The sequence below is a fragment of the Caretta caretta genome, chromosome 5 (genome assembly GCF_965140235.1).
Source record: "Caretta caretta isolate rCarCar2 chromosome 5, rCarCar1.hap1, whole genome shotgun sequence".
NCBI lineage: Eukaryota > Metazoa > Chordata > Testudines > Cheloniidae > Caretta > Caretta caretta.
The window spans coordinates 42,597,696-42,614,703 of NC_134210.1; the positions used below are offsets into that span (position 1 = coordinate 42,597,696).

The 17,008-nt window shown below is 36.3% G+C and overlaps 1 protein-coding gene across 4 annotated transcripts in view; it reads left to right on the top strand.

Moving 5' to 3' along the window:
• TRAPPC13 (trafficking protein particle complex subunit 13) overlaps nucleotides 1-17,008 on the top strand; it is a 43,796-nt gene that overhangs the window by 25,545 nt on the left and 1,243 nt on the right. For 2 of the 4 annotated variants that reach the window (XM_048851904.2, XM_075128501.1), the window contains exons 7-11: nucleotides 2,189-2,233; nucleotides 6,530-6,547; nucleotides 8,979-9,112; nucleotides 11,936-12,134; nucleotides 16,643-16,743. In XM_048851904.2, coding sequence (XP_048707861.1) covers nucleotides 2,189-2,233; nucleotides 6,530-6,547; nucleotides 8,979-9,112; nucleotides 11,936-12,134; nucleotides 16,643-16,743 — 497 coding nt within the window. The remainder of the gene's footprint in view (nucleotides 1-2,188; nucleotides 2,234-6,529; nucleotides 6,548-8,978; nucleotides 9,113-11,935; nucleotides 12,135-16,642; nucleotides 16,744-17,008) is intronic. The other 2 variants (XM_075128503.1, XM_075128504.1) reach the window with 1 other exon arrangement.

The window sequence follows — 17,008 nt, forward strand, 5'->3', positions numbered from 1 at the left end:
AGTGAAATATCAGCTGTATGTAATTTTTCATCATTTAAATGCACACAACTGTTACATATCTATTGGTGACTAAAATACATTCTTAAGTTTTAATAGTCACACATAATCACAGCTATTTTATACACAGCAATCAGATCACATACCTCAATTAAAAATATAAATATCAAAAATACAAACATTAAAAAGCCACACACTATTTGCTTTACATATGATATACCCATCAAAATGAACAGCCAGCTTGGAATTTAAATGTGCTCCTCAGGCCTTGTAGGACACACGATATATAGAGATAATATTTTATGATTGTGAAGAGATGGTAGAAACTTGTAATGCTGCAGAAACACCAACTTCACCTAACTTCTGCTGTTGACAGGGGCGTCTTTAGGGTTTCATTAGGAACATGTGGAATAATTTGAGGAATTAATTGCTCCCAAGACATATTATGAGAAGCAGTGATAGTTCAATAGTTAAAGGTTTTTATCTGTGTTCCAACAGTGTATATAAGGCTCAAGAAACAGGCACATTTCTCAGTATCCAAAGCTTGAGATATTGAAGAGCACCCTAAAACAGAAGGTAGCATGATGACTTTACTGTATAAAAATAGTTTAATAATCAGTGTGATATTTTTTAATATGTATTAGAATGCCCTGACATGATCCTAGGATATTTTAATGAGCATAAATATATGGGTATAATCTGTGAGCTATGTTGCTATCTGGTTTATAGAAAGACCTCTTTTTGAAACTAATTGGCTATGCCTACAAGATTCCTGGGAATTTCAGATGTGATACAGTACTTTTATGTTTTGTAACTCTGCTATAAGGAGTTTGAGCTGGGTTGGCTCTAGGCTTTCTTGTGTAAACATTGCACTTATGGTAGAACGTATATTTATGTAATACAGAGTCCTTATAAGCAGCAGTATGTGGAGAGAATTATAAGGGAATTCAGGGAGATAGATAATTTAAAACACATTTTTTACTGTTTGCATGTGTTCAGATACTAAAAGTAGGATATTATGTAGAGAAATTTGCAAGCAGCCCACATGGCTTAAGATTTATGGGTACTGAGAAAGATGATAGCCCTGGGGTAATCGGGTGAAATCTTTGAAAACAAGAATAATTTCAGAGCAGTTTATACATAATGGTGTTGGCAAAGAATTAGATTGTGACCATTTTCTGAATAAATTCTGGGATTTTTAGCTGATTTTATAACATCACTAAATGTTACAACTATATCAATTGAAAGGTTGGTTTCTTTTAAACGTTTTATGTAATACAAAATTCTCAAAACTCTGCTTAAAAGAAGTAAATATTTTTCTTCTCTTTGGCCTCAATTCGAGAGCAGATATAAATTCTACGCTTGAATTTGTTAACTGATGTGAACTAGGACGAAATATAACTTCTCATGCAAACTGTGTATGACTTGATATGAAATTTACATAACATTTGTGGGTTTTGGCACTAGTAATTTGTATCTTTTTTATTGAGGAGTGTGTCTTCGGATTGTGTATATAATGGCTCATTTTATGTGGTTAAAATGCTCGTTAGCTTGTTTCTAATAATCTCCACTGCAGATGTAACAGTTGTTTTTTAAATTAGAAGGCTGAGTCAGAAATTGTTTGATTAGTTAATTGCATACCTCTGATATTTCATTGCTTTGTTTATACTTAGTATTTGAGTTCCTAGGCAAGCTGCATTTGCTGTAAAACTCTGGGGGAAATTTGATGCAAATCTTTCACATTTTTGTTTCTTCAAAACAAAAAACCCTTTTTTTGAATAGTGAAGAAGAGTGTATCATTATTTTAAAGAGACTGATCAACTGCGTAAAATAGATTTTTCTCCCAGTGTAAGAGGACTTTTTCTTATATGAAAGCATTTTCCAACACCTTGTCAAATTATTCATACATTTAGCAAAGCAATGAAGTATGTAGCTAAGAAGAAGCAATTGTACACAAGAGTAGTGCTGCGTCTCTTAACTGAAAGAATCCTAGGAGCTAACTCTTATGCATTACATTAACATACGTTGCTTTCCTGCTAGATCAGAAAGAAAAACACTTTTTTATAATTTGAGTAGATATCTCAGTATTTAAGAACCTAAGAAATAACAGTTTAAATCAGTATTTTTTTTTTTAATAATGGTAAAGAAATCTGAGAAAGCCCTTTTTAATCTGTATTCTTTTTTCAAACAGGTTCTCAAACCACTAGATGTAAAAACAAAATTCTATAATGCTGAGGTAAGTGTGAGGTTTTTAAATTTTACGTACTGCATAGCAAATAGTGTTAAGGTTAAATATGAAAAGTTTCTTTTAAATAAATGTAGTACCTTTGAGGTGCTAGTTGTACCAGCCTTGTTTATATCTTCTATGAAAAAAGACTAATTTACTTTGATTTCACCCTTTTATTACAACAAGCCAGACATGGAATGTCCATTTCATCATCCATTTTCAATGTTGGGCTGAGAAAGGGAGAAATAAATTCAGATTTAAGGAATATGTTTGTTTTTGATCCAGTAACAATATGCGCATGTACTGCATTCTCCTTATGAAGTTTAATAACTGCAATCACAATTGCCTGTATTTCTGTTTTGTAACAAATATTTTAAGGCTGACTGGGAGAGTACTGTTTAAACTCTCATAAGGAGGATTAATTGTGCTCAGTATCAAAGTACTAATTTGGCTGGCTTCAGGAAAATTTTGTTTAGCTCTAATGTGAACGTGGTTTTTCTGTAACGTAAATGTCTTATATCTGTGTCATTTATATAAGTACATGCACAAAGCACTTCAAAGATATAAGACATTATATAAGTGCTACATATTTGTATGTACTCATTTTATCCATCTTTTGGATTTTTATGCTTTTAATTAGAGACTTATAGAAGATTTTCCCTTTTTTATTTACGACTTTATGGGCACTAGAAACTTTTGCAAATGGAATTTCAGTGTATTCTGTATATCTAGGGGTTCCCCTGTGGACTTTTATATTTTCTAAATTTTCTGCAGAATTTAATCTTCCATGGTAACCTTTAGGATTAGAATACAAGACATGTAGCCAGGAAATCTGGCTTCTGTTCCTAGCTTTATCCTTTATTTGCTGTATGGTGTTGGGCGAGTCACTTAATTTCTTCTTAATATTCTCTACCTCTGACATGAATTTAGTACTATCCTCAAAGCAATGTTGTACTGGTAATCAATGCTTGTAAGATGGTTCAAGATTTTATGTTGCAAGGTGGCTGTTAAATTATGTTGGAGTTACTAAATAAAGTAACTATTTCTTTGCTGATCATTTCATCAGAAACTTCCACCGAATGTTCTTGTCTCGTCCAGTGGCTCTCAACTTTTCCAGACTACTGTACCCCTTTCAGGAGCTGAATGATCTTGTGTACACCCAAGTTATACCTCACTTAAAAACTACTTGCTTACAAAATCAGGCATAAAAATACAAAAGTGTCACAGCACACTATTACTGGAAAAAATTGCTTACTTGCTTATAAATCAATCAAAATATGAATATTGTATTTACATTTTGGCGTATAGTAAATAGAGCAGTATAAACAAGTCATTGTATGAAATTTTAGTTTGCACTGACTTCACTAGTGCTTTTTATGTAGCCTGTTGTAAAACTAGGCAAATATCTAGATGAGTTGATGTACCCCCTGGAAGATCTTTGTGTACTACCAGAGGTACGTACCACTGGTCTAATCTGAGGGGAGTCATTTGAAAGGAAATTGCACAAAAATAAAGTTGAAGATACTTACTTCATTAATTTTAGGACCTAAGCATAGGATGAAGGAAGGGGATGGGAGGAACTGAAATGCATGGAGCTGGAGAAGATTTACCCCCCTCCCCACCAAATAAAATCAATAAAAAACCCTCTGCATGAAACTTATTTAAACTATTTTGCTAACATATAAAGTCCATATGTACTGTGAGTGGATTTGATTAAAGAAAACTATAGACTTCCTAGAGGTGTAATCATGCACACTGATACCTAAAATCTGCAATCAAGATTAGGGCTCCATTGTGCAAGGTACTGAACATACGCATACTAAGAGACAGTCCTTGTCCCAAAGAGCTGGCCATCTAAATAAACAAGACAGATAAATTGCAGGGGAAGGGAAGGATTATTATTCCTGTTTTACAGATGGGCACCTGAGGCACAAAGATTGTCTCCTTGTCAAGGTCACACAGGCAGTCTGTGGCTGTTTCCCCTGAGCTGCCAATGAGTAGCACACTAATTACTAGGTTTTTACTCATATTAAAATTCAGGAAAGAGGTATAAGAAGTTGAAACTGAATTAAATTTTTAAAAGTCTTCTTAAAGTATATGATTAAATTTAATCTAATCTTGCAAGGCTGAGTCCTTCTACTTTAACTAAACTCTCTCAGAGTGAGGTATTTAAACAGTCTCAGAATCTGAGTGGGTAAAATGGATTATCTTCTTAAATATTCTTGTCACTGAAAATTAACAGTATACTCTTGCAAGGCAAATATATGTGCCATTGGTAAAGTAAAGTTCTCCAAGGGGCAAAATAAATGCTTCTGCTTTGTATCATGGATATACTATTGCTTCAGTAGCAGTATTCCAGTTGGAAAGAGCACAGAGGTTAGCCATCTAACTCTGTAAGTGGAATGTCCTATTGTCCTGAAATACCCTCATGAAGAATGGAAACCGAATCTGTACATGAAATTTTTAAAGAGCAGGTCATTTTTCTGAATTACATGAGAATATAAAAAAACTTCTTAAATCTGAACTCTTATACCAAGTTTTAGCTCGGATCAGTTATTTTTAAGGCCCACGAACAAATCTCTGAAAATATGGGTCTGCAATAAAAATACTGAATTACTATATGATGGTATAACTATTACAGCCTTCCAAAATTCTGTTTGCCCACTTGTCTCGGGGAAGGGGGAAAATGTTAACAGGTGAGTGAAATACCTTCCTTTTCCCCTCATTCCACTATTATCTATCCATCCATCCTCATAATCACGGTAAAAGGTGGCCAGGTAGATTTGGTGCTTGAGCTGTTAAATTTTTAAATATTTTTGCAAGGCTGTTATAATACATTTTGTTCTATCTGTCCAGGAATTCAGACAGCATTGTTATCCTAGTATGTGACCATGCTGTATCTATCTGATTAAACAGAATAATTTCAATAAGAAAACTTTGTGAATAAATAGTCCAAATTTATCAAGAATTTTGTTTGCATAGCAAATACAATTAATGGATTTTTCTGGTTTGTAATGTCATGTATTAAAGTATAATTAGCACTGCTGTTTGTGATAATTGGAAAGCCAAAATCAAAATGAAGAGCTATCAAAAACAATTATTTGGTTGGAAGTTCCATGTAGTATTATGTTAATAGCAACGTTGTTGGAAGGATGAAATCTGAAGCCTTCTCATTGTGAAGAAAGGAAAATGATCCTTGGGTATAAAAGGGAGCTATAAATAAGGTATTTTATATGTGTGTATATAAGATCTAGTAATTAAAAGTTTTAAAGGGTGATTAACCTGCTAAATTACTGCAAGGACTACTACAAATGGGATATTACCTATTCATAAGGTCTCCCGCTAGAGAGAATGGATTGCCACTCTCCAGTAACAAGTTATAACATGTTTCCTATTGAGACAAGAGAAAGGGTCATATGTAAGGTCTTTGTTTGTATTGCAGTAGCACCAAGAGTCCCAAATCAGGATCGGAACCAGGATTTGTTGCGTGCTATATAAATGAACAGGAAGACATCATTCCTTGGAATTTTAGGGCCTGAACCAGCACCCAGTGAAGTTAGTGGAAAGGTTCTCATGGGCTTTGGATCAGGCCTGAAGGATCCTGGTCCTGCAAACACTGCAGTCATCTGAGTACAAGTACTCTCTTGCCTAAGTATTTGCTGCACTGGGCCTTTTTTAAAAAAAAAAAAAAAAAAAAAAAAAAGCCTACAGTTGCAATTAGCCTTGTTGAGGAACTTGTCTGTAGTAATAGGCTTTTCCTGGGAACTTGCTATTCTGAGTTTTGCTGAGTATTTTGCAAGCATATATCACATTTTTCCTGGCCTTATATATGAACAGTTCCATTCTTCTGGAAAGTTGACAAGGATCATCACCCATCTCAGGAAAAAAATTGCAATATGGATTTGCACTAGGAATAAACTTGGCCATTTCAGTCTTGCCCAAGGACTAACCACCTTTGATTTTATTAACTTATCCCACCATACCTTTATCTGTAGCTCACTCACCTTGTACTCGGAACCTATCCCATATTGGATTTGTTCTTCAGCATTCAGAAAAATTAGAGGTGTGATTATAAGCAATGAAAGTTAACTATTTAACAATACTACTTGTACCTTGTTAGAAATATAGTTGTCATATATGTTTGTATCTGTTTTTATTTACATTCCTCTCTTACTAATGCTGTCTTATTTAGAAAGAACAAAAAATGCAGAAATGCATTTTGTTTGAAAGTTAGTTATCCTCCTTCTTAACATTTAACCCTAATTTATCTAATGCTGTCTTTTTTTTTTTTTATTTTCCCATTAGAGTGACCTCAGTTCTGTGGTAATTTTTATTTATTTTTTTATAAATATATGTGCTTTCTTAAATTGTCTTCTATTTGTCTCTGTGCCTGTTAAGATTATTTATTTTAAAAACATAATGGAAAACAATGTTCTGCATAAAATTAACTGATACTTTCACATCCATTCTTTTTTAATATATGCAGCTATATATAATCCTTTTAAAATGTTAGCTCTTTCTTTAATACCCATTGTTGAAACCAAAAGTTGAGACTTTTTTGGGATGGTAATTCTACAAGTTATTTTACCATAATTTTAGCAGGCATATGTATTTATCTTTTTTTTTTTTTTAATTTTATTTTTTAACTTGACAAAGAGATTTGTAATGGTTTCTTTCATGTTTGGGGAAACTGAGTTTAATCCCTTTTTACATTTTTGCTTTCGGGAGAATGTAGAACATTAGTAATCAGCTGTTTCCAGTATCTAAATTCAGCTACAAGATTCTCTTCTTGTTTAAGCTGTAATAGATCCCTTTTCTGTTTGCAGCAGGTGGAGACAGTGGGTTTCAGGAGAGAGCACCAAATGTCTTATATCCTCCTTCATGCTAGTTACAACTATGCTTTCAAACTTTTGATTGCATGCAGTGATGATTTAGTATGGTATTTCTGCATTATTATTTTACTTCAAGGGTTAAGGTGTGCGCTGTGTTAAAATGAACTGAATTCTTTATAAGCACTTGACTTTAACCATACTATTAAAACGAATCAGCCTTGGCCTTATTAAACTAACTTGCTTTTTCATTATGCTGCTTTTTTTTTTCCCCCTTCAACAGAGCTCTTTCTAAATTTTTGCTGATGGTTGCTGCATTAAAAATAACTGATGTGATATTTGGGTAAATGGAGATTTTAAGCAATGGATTTATGGGAGATAGATAGATATATATATAGGTGTATATATAGATATATATATTTTTTCAAACAGTAAGAGTTTAAGTCCATAGAGATACTAGGATGATAGTTTAAACTGTTAAATCGGCACACACTATATTAATTGAGAAATGTTAGTTACGAGGTCAGCATTTTATCTGAATCTCTCTCCACCTTCTTCCACAAGTGTTGGACCTGTCCGTAACATGTGGATTTGGTGGGCTTTCATTACTGTATGTATACTGTTATCATTCCTCAGTTTTTGTTTTTTACATTTTTAGGACATAATGGAGGTCTCCAATACCTTTCCATGCTTCTGCTTTTAATATAGCATCTTTTGAGAGTAAATCATCGGAGAATATTTATCCCATTTTGTCCGCTTTAATTTACATGAAAGACCCTATTTGCATAACATAAAATGAGACATATTTGCAGACAATCAGAAAAGTAAAAAACAAAAAAAACCCTATAAACATAAGAGAGAGAATCTGTACCCTTTCCCTAATCCTACCAAGGGGCCCAGATTAGTTCCTGCTGAAATCATCAAGCCCCATTGACTTTAGTTGGTGCAGAATTGGTCCTTAACTAATTACAAAAGGAATTTCTTTTCAGTTCTCCCAATGCTTTTTGCCTCTGATAACCTGGACTTTCCAGCAATTATTTTAGTCTTAAGATTTTAGAACTTCAAGGTGTTGTCACCTACGTGGGACTCTAGAGGAGCCATAATAATACACACACTCCCAGTTCCTTGCTTTCTATGCTGAAGGGTAAACCCTATCTTTCTTGGTGACTGGCAGCCTCCATCTGAACTCGCACACTTGAAACCATGTGCAGCCTGATTCCCATTATAGAGCACCTTGCACGTACCATTCTTGGACGTGAACACTAAAGGAGACTTGATGTTTCTCATAGAATTTTTGGATATAGAGTGCCAATGAAATGATGGATTTACATAATGTTAGTAACTGTTGCATGATGTAGCTGAACAAGGGAGGAGATTGGATTGCTTTGTAGCTAGTACATTTCAATGTCCTTTTAAAGTAATACTAGAAGCTCAGAGCATATATCTAATCTCTTGTATTTCAGTTCCATAAATAAACTACCCGTATTAAATATTCCTGTAATATTTATTTTTCTTGTACTTAGCTTGATGCACCAGTAATCTGGCATGGCATGTCTTTAATGTACATTGCAATTCCCTAACTTTCGTTCTATTACTTCAAAAATTATCTTAAATAAAAGCTAAGTTGTTGCTGACTTGAAGAAAGCCTTGAGAAGTTATCATTCAAAACCTTTTAAAAGAATAGGTGATAGAATGTAGTACAGCTATCCCACATCCATTGTTTGGCAAGATAAATAAACTAACGCTTTTGCTCCCATTAATTGTATTGGGATGCAGATTTTTTTCTTGCATTACTTACTGTAGCTTTGATTTGCAGGCATGAACTAATCACATTTTGTGATTTAATATTTTTCAAACAATAAGACACTGCACTTTATTTACAATCCTAGTAACATCTTTATAAACCTGGTCCTCTGCTTTTTCAGACAGATGAAGTATTTCTGGAAGCTCAGATTCAGAATATTACAACCTCTCCGATGTTTATGGAGAAGGTTTCATTAGAGCCATCTATTATGTACAACGTAGCAGAACTAAATACTGTCAACAAAGCTGGGGAAAGGTAAGGAAAAATTCAGAGAGAAGCTCCTGTTTGACTCAAACTGCTATATTAAATATAATTTTTTAAAGATAAAAGTTAAAATTAGCATCATGTTAGTAGTCTTTAGTACTCAACTCTCCTTTGGGAAACTAGAGAATTGAGCCCCTACTCTGACATGTAGAGGTAGGAGTGGGAAAGGGTACAAAAGTTTTCTTTGTATAGATGCTATTTTTTACCGTCATATTTGTACTCAGACACTGAAAACGGATGGTGTTGCTAACCTGCCCCTTACATGATAAACACCAACTAGATATGTTGAAAATGTACTCTCTTCTTGGTGTTTCATTTATTGTTTACTTAAACACAAACTTTAGCCTGAGCTCTTTCTAACCTTGCTTCTTCCTAGGATTTCTCCCTGCAGGACACCTTTGACCTTGCCCCCACTGCTTTCTGCTTTTGCGAGAGCTTTAACCCTTTTGTACTTCTCAGTTATAGCTAATAAGACTCACTAGAGCTGGCTGCCAGGGTAGGTCAGCAGAATGGCCCTGCAAGATCCTAGAAAAATGTAGTATTTATTTTAATATATGCGACAGCGCCAGTTCGCAACCTTTTCTGGTCCATGAACCACAAAATGACTGAAAATCATCCTGTGACTCACCATATCCCACAATCCTTCTGTTGCAAAAGAGTGTGGGATTTGAATAATGGATGACTTTTTGGTCATTTTGTGTGTCAGATCCAAAAATGGGAGTAAGTTAGGAATTATGTTGTTGCTGTGGGGTAAAGTGTGACTTCTTCTTGCCTGTAGAGGGCTCAGCTCCAGGGCAGAGGAAGCATTGTTCCTATGGGCTGTAAAGCCTACACCAGCCCTCCATGCAGCACTGTTTCCCTTGTCCTTGAGCAGAATTACATGCAGGACAGGGATGGTGGAAGAGATGCTCTGGGATTGGGTGTGAGGGGACCGAGGGTAACAGAAGCAGAGATAAGAGTAGGGATTGAGCTGCTGTTGGATTTTAAATAGTTCTCAGACAGCATGATGTAACCCACCAGGTGCACTCTTGCTCTCCACTGCTGGATCAGGCTTCCCCAGTTGAGCAGTGCTATAGTATGGCATCTAAATGGTATAGTAGACCAGCTCAGGAAGGGCATTATTGTGTAGGTACAGCACGGAAGAGCTGAATAATGGGGTATCAGGGATAGCGGCAGTGGCAGAGAGGACTGGACCAAGAATCAATGCAAAGAAAGACAAAGTCATCTGAGATTTTGCAGGTGAAGAGTGGGGACAGTGTTGATGTGTTTCTTCACTAGCAGGATGAAGTGGTGATACTAAAAGATAGGAAGAATTGCCAGTGCTAGGTTTTTAGTATACAGTTCTTAAGCCCAGCTGTCCTTGGACTGTGCCGAAAGCCATCGGCTTTCACCAACTTGAATTGGTCTTCCTCAGCTAAAATACCTGTTCCTTCTGGTTGGAAGATAGCTGAGCCTCTGGTGGAGCAACCAGTTCCAGTAACATCTCAGGAAGCTTTTGAGAAAGGGAGTGCCATTGTGCTATTACCAGTTCAATTCTTCGGTGCTACAGGATGGTGTTTAGCCTAATTTGCTCTTGAATTTATTAATATTACAGTAGATGTTGCTCTAGGCTGTAGAATTGAACTGGTAGGTTATTAAAGTTACCTGGTGTGTGGATTATTTTTAATGCAACTTAGAACACTATCAGTACGCTGTAAGCAGGTTCGAATGAGTGAATCCAGTTTCCTAAAATAGATTCTTTCCCCCTTCACTATAAAACCTCTTTCAGCAGACCTTAGTGGTGTTGGGAAGAATGTCAGTTTGGCCAACATGTCATCTGTAGAGTTCTTTGCTTATTCACACACTGCAGTGTTTTTTTCCACAAGGGAGTACAGGCAGCCTCATTAAACTTTTTCTTTTTTTTTCTTTTTTTTTTCTTTTTTTTGTTAACATAAATGTTTTGGCTAGAAATATTACTGATATTTAGAATATTTATTCACATTCTACTTTTGTCTGTTTTATATTAATTTTAACAGATATAAAGACAAAGCAGGCCTCTGATCGTGTACTTAGTTAAGGTTTTGAGATCAGCTCCATTCCTGTACATAGAATGCCTTTCTCAAATTATTAGGACAAATATTATTGGATGAAATATAGAAGTTACATTTTTGCACATTATGTTGCCAAGTTCTTATTTACCTCTTTCCCTCTCCCACCCACCTTGAACCCAGGCTGAATATAGTGCAAATTATATCTCTTACTTAATATATGTGATAAATGGAGCAATGCTACAGCTGTTTGTTTGAATTTAAAATGAGGCTGATGTTTTAATACGCTGGTCTAAAATGATACTTAAAACTTTCATAGTGCTTTACTTTTTCAAAGTTGTGTACAAACCTTGTCTAAACTAGATAATCCTGTTTAAAAAAAAAAAAACAAAAAACCACAAAGTGTCACCAGAAGACTATGATTTAGGCTAGAAACTAATGGACAATACAAGCTATAATTTAGCAAAACTGACTTTCCCAGGACAGCTTTTCCCCACATGTAAATATACTCCTCATGGTTATTATACTTATAAATATTTTAAATTAGTTCCTTGATCCTGAATTCTTCTCAGTATACTTTGTTTTTCCTTGTTTGGCATGATCACTGTCTCTGCTTAGCTTATTTTCCATGTTTCTGTAAGAACGACTTTCTGTAGGCATCTTTCAACTTTGAATAAGAAACCACACACAAAGTAAATAGGATTTTATTGGATTATTGCTAAGGCTAAGATCAAGAATCCTGTTGAAAAGAACAGTTTAAACTGAGGAACAATGTTCTTTCTTCTAGTGTCTCTACATTTGGTTCAAGGACATATTTACAACCTATGGATACTCGTCAGTATTTATACTGCCTAAAACCCAAGCAGGAATTTGCAGAGAAAGCTGGAGTGATTAAAGGTGTAACAGTAATTGGAAAACTAGACATCGTATGGAAAACAAACTTAGGTGAACGGGGAAGGTTGCAGACCAGCCAGCTCCAAAGAATGGTAGGTCTTTTACAATCAAAAAATCCATTTTCAAGATGACTGAATGCTAAATTGAATACATAAACCATGACAAGAAAGAAAAGAGTTCACAGTGCCTGCCTGCTAGCTGAACTTATTCTGAATTCAACATGTGTCTTTATACTTCACACACATTTTGGAAAACTATAGAGTATAAATTTTCAGCAAAGACTTGCTCTATGAAGTGTGAAAAACCATGTTTCCTGAGGTAGCATAGCTGAACAATAATGCTGGTTTTCCTGATATTTGTGGGTGTATGAGAGGCAAAATTCCTTTCAGCTTGCTTGATATTTTACTTTGCATAGCAACATGTCCATTTTTGAGACATTGAACCACATAACTTAATAGATCATAAATTTAGAATTGCAAGAGTAAAGCATTTAATTTACCAAAGTACCAGATAATAAAGAAAAATTAGTTCTTTGATTGGAGTTTGCCAACATATTGGAGTTCTTGTCTCAAAAGGGAGTGACTTTAAATATGGCTCCTCTCTTATCCCACAGATCTGCTCCCTTTGTACATTTGGACTCATCTGCTTTCTTAAGAAGAACATAATGAACTATTCTAATGAAAATAGTTTTTATATTTTACTCTTCTTAGCTTTGGAGAGCCAACACTGCAAAAATGAGTGAATTCTATTCTTCCTTCTTGTGACTCATCAACAGTTGCGTACAAGTTCTTATTACAGGGCCAATCGGTCATCTGTGCAACCCCATCACAAAGAGTTAAATTTGGCTTGTAGCAGCACCTTTATTGATGGTGAGGGGTTCTTCCTTTCCCACATACCAACTTGACAATTGCATCCCAGGCTGCACTTGCAGAACTAGCAGTCAGGAAAAATGTCTCTTTGTAACCAGTTGTTTGCAGTGGCGGTGTAGCTGTCTTTGCCTCAAGATTTGAGAGAGACAAGGTAGGTGAGGTAATATTTTCTATTACTGGCAGATGTAAGCTTTTGAGGCTCACATAGCTCTTAAGATACTCGGAAGCTTGTACCTTCCACCACCAGAAGGTGGTCCAATAGAAGATATTACTTCCCCTAACTTGTCTCATTATAAACAGTATGTCGGATATGGAATCAATGAAAGACAAACCTGAAATGCAGCATTGCTACTCTGAGAGTCACTTGGAAGTTCACATCGAATTACTGACATTTCTTTCCCTTTTTACTTGTATGTACGTTTACATCAAGCATCTTTTTTCCCCCACATCCAATTGGAAATGGTCCCTTCTGTAAGCACCTTTCATCTAGTAACTGTGTGCCACGATTTTGTAGATATCATCATTATTGTTCACATCACTAGGACTTCATAGGTATACTGATGCACCTCTAGCCTGCTTGCTTATGTCCTTTGTCAACCAACTCTCCCATCTTCAGCCTACCTTATCGCTAATTCCTCTTTAACATAAACCCTTTCCCCTTTAAAACAGACTTTTCCCACCAAAAATCAGAGTTCTTTCATTCTGTCCCCTTCCTCATTGGACACACTTACTTGGTAATTTGATTATGTCCAGTAGCTTAACTCCAGCTGCTGGTGCTTGAAAAGCCAGTAGTACTCCTCAGTTTCCTCTTCACTGGGCATATGGAAACCGCAGCTGACTATGTAATGAATCTCCAAATTTCAGAGATGGGTTCACTTCTAGTTTGTCATTGTAAACCAGTGGTTCACAGTAGCCCTCTTTCTAATGAGAGCTGTGAGGCGTTTTCTACCCTTAGCTATTTCAAAGATACATGCTGCGTGGCTCACAAATGTTTCATTTTTCTCACTATCCAATTAGAACTTGACTCCCACACTTCTCTCCTCTGACCTTTCAGTCCCGTCAAACTACTTCCTTGCTAGATTCCTCTTCATTCATTCATTTTCTCCTGCTAACCTACTTTTACTATTTATCACTCCTGCCATTACTTAATGGGAGTTTTTTGCCTTTTACTTCAGTGGGTCCAGAATTTCACCCTTAATATCTGCTGGCTTTCACATTAACTCTGAACCACTGCTTGTCATCCCCTTCTACAAATACTGACTTGACCTTTCCTTGCTTGCTAAATAGTCTTACCCTATTCATACGATTTTCCAAGTAAGGTTCTAAAAAGGGTAGAACAGTCTGGCTTTGCTCTCTGTCACAGCACTGAGGCTGCCCTTCTCTGCGTGGTTAATGACATACCCCTTTCCTCTGGTAATATTTTTCTTTCCTTCTTTTCCAATTTCTCTGTCTATGTGGCTTTACACAATACAATTCTTAAGCACCTCAAGCAGAAACCTGGTGTCTAACTGAATTCATACACTTAGTGGTACTCTTTCATTTCTGACGAAGGCTTTCGATGTTCCCTTCCATTTTCTCGTATCTAGGGCTTCACTTTTGGCCTCTTCTCATTCTGGACTGTCTAATTGTTAGCTTCAACTTTATATATTGCTTTGTGCATGTGAAATCCATCTCTTCTCTGGCTCATCAGCTCTGTCTGTCTTCCAATCTTAATTCCGTAAGATGTTGCTAGACCTTAACATTCTACTGCTGAATGGCACTGCTGTTTTTCTTAATCCCAACTCTTGAGAGAATCTTAGAATACAGTCAGGAACTCATCTGATTTGGGGCTAGCAACTGAATGAGCTGTAGTGGGCCCAATAAGCCCTGACTAAGTGACTATGCTACCTGATTGGTCAGAAGAACCAATAAATGATCATTGAAGCCCTTAGTAACAGCAATACAAGGGCTGCTCAATGTGTTCCATGCCCACAGCTGCACCAGACCTGCTTCCTACCGAACCCTTTCTCTACCCCTTGCCTGCTCCACTCCAGCCCTAGACTCTGCCTACCTGTGAATGCCTCATTCCTAACACCTGGCTCTGACCACTGGCTTGTCTCGTGACCACTCCAGCTCTGCCCTTTGGTTCTGTTCTGACTCCTGACTCCGATCATTGGCTTGCCTCCTGACCACACCTCCGGTTCTGCCCTCTTGATTCTGCTCTGGCCACTAGGCAGCACTACCTACTCCTTGGTTTGTGACAAATAATGTGGCCAAACTACCCTCTCGTTTATGAAATGGGATCAGATCCTTTCCATTCTTCCTCACCTTCACTGGATTCCTATCTCCCAATCCCACTGAACATATCTGATGGCCCATTTTAGCCTGCTTCTCGTGTGTTTGCCTCTTGTGTCTCTTCCCCTCAAATCCCATAAGTTAAAGGTTGTCCTTTTTTATAGCTGCTGTATTGATATGGAATTCTCTCTTAAGCAACTGTTTCAGCTCTTCAAATGAGTTTAGTACTTGTCTACTTGCTTTAGTGTTCAAGAAGGCTTTCCTTGCACATCTACACTTTTAAAAATTAATCATATTTCTCTGTTTCATATATGCCTTTCAGCCTGCCAGCAAGTATGTGTTCCCCCCTCTGTCAATCATTATCTCTTTGCATCACTTCTTTGTAAAGTGTTCTGTGATACTTGCTGAAGGATGCCATATGAAAAGTTATATTTCATACAGGAAAACATATTATAAACATACCACCACTACCCTAGTATTTAAGTGCTTCATCTCAGTGAGACTCAGGAGAGGGAAGAAAGAAAAAAGGCAGGTGGGAATGGACAGTTAAGGCTTTTGGAAATAGAACGTAGAGTTTTTTATCTCCAGTTTGCTGGCTTGAATTCAGCCCAAGCTGGGAGTAACCAAAGCCTCTGCAATATGATAGCTATACCAGTGAGCTGTGTAAAATGACTTGAGTCTCAATCCAAATTGTAGTGGACAAGTGTCAACATCAAATGCCACCCAGTTACTAGCAATATTTTTGGCAGTCTTGGTAGAGGTTCTATAGACAAAGGATATAGAGATTTATTATCCTCTGACTCATAGAATCGATAACTCTGTCAAGGATGAGATGTATTAGTGGGATAGTGTGGGGAAACGTATATTTCCATTATCCACGCCGTTGCTTGCTTTTGAGCACAAGAAAGATTTTATCACCCTCAGAGAGTGAAATGTGGCTCACATTAAAAACTTAAATTAAGAAATTGGAAAACTTAATCATAAGGAGTGTACAGTTCAGATCTTGTTATTTTTCCTCTGTCTTTCCCCATCTTAACTTGTGATAAATGTATTTGTTTTTCTTTCTATTTCTTAGGCCATTTCTACACTAGCACTTGTGTCAGCAAAACTTTTGTTGCTCAGGGGTGTGAAAAAAACACCCTCAGAATGACATAAGTTTATTGCCAGCATAAGTGCTCATGTGTACAGTGCTGTATCAGTAGGAGACGGTCTTCTGTTGACATAGCTACCTCCACTAGTTGAGCTGGTTTTATTATGTTGACAGGAGACCTCTCTCCCATCATCATAACGTGACTGCACGAGCACTTTTACAGCGGCACAGCTGAATCAATACAGTTTGTAAGTGTAGACATGGCCTTAGTTTAAATTTGTTTGACTAGACGAAATGAAAGTTCAGTACAGTACTTCAGCTTTGTTATTAATCACTTGAAAAGCTAACTATTCTTGTACCTCTGCAGGCCCCAGGTTATGGTGATGTAAGACTTTCTTTGGAGACTATACCAGATACTGTAAATCTGGAAGAGCCTTTTGACATTACGTGTAAAATAACAAATTGCAGGTAATATCAATTGGTTTTTGAGATTTTTTTTTTGATAGGCGAAGTTTGGTTTTTTTAGTGCTTGCTGCGAAAGTAAATTTTAAACATGCATCTTTGTAGATGGATATCTATATAGATAATGCCACATATTGCTACCCTTTGTTTGAAATACATTTATATTAGAGTAAATTAAAGTGATCATAAATATAAATTATAAATATATAATTACACCAAAGGGTGGTGGTGATACTACTGGAATGGCTTTGGATGTTGCCAAAATTCTGTG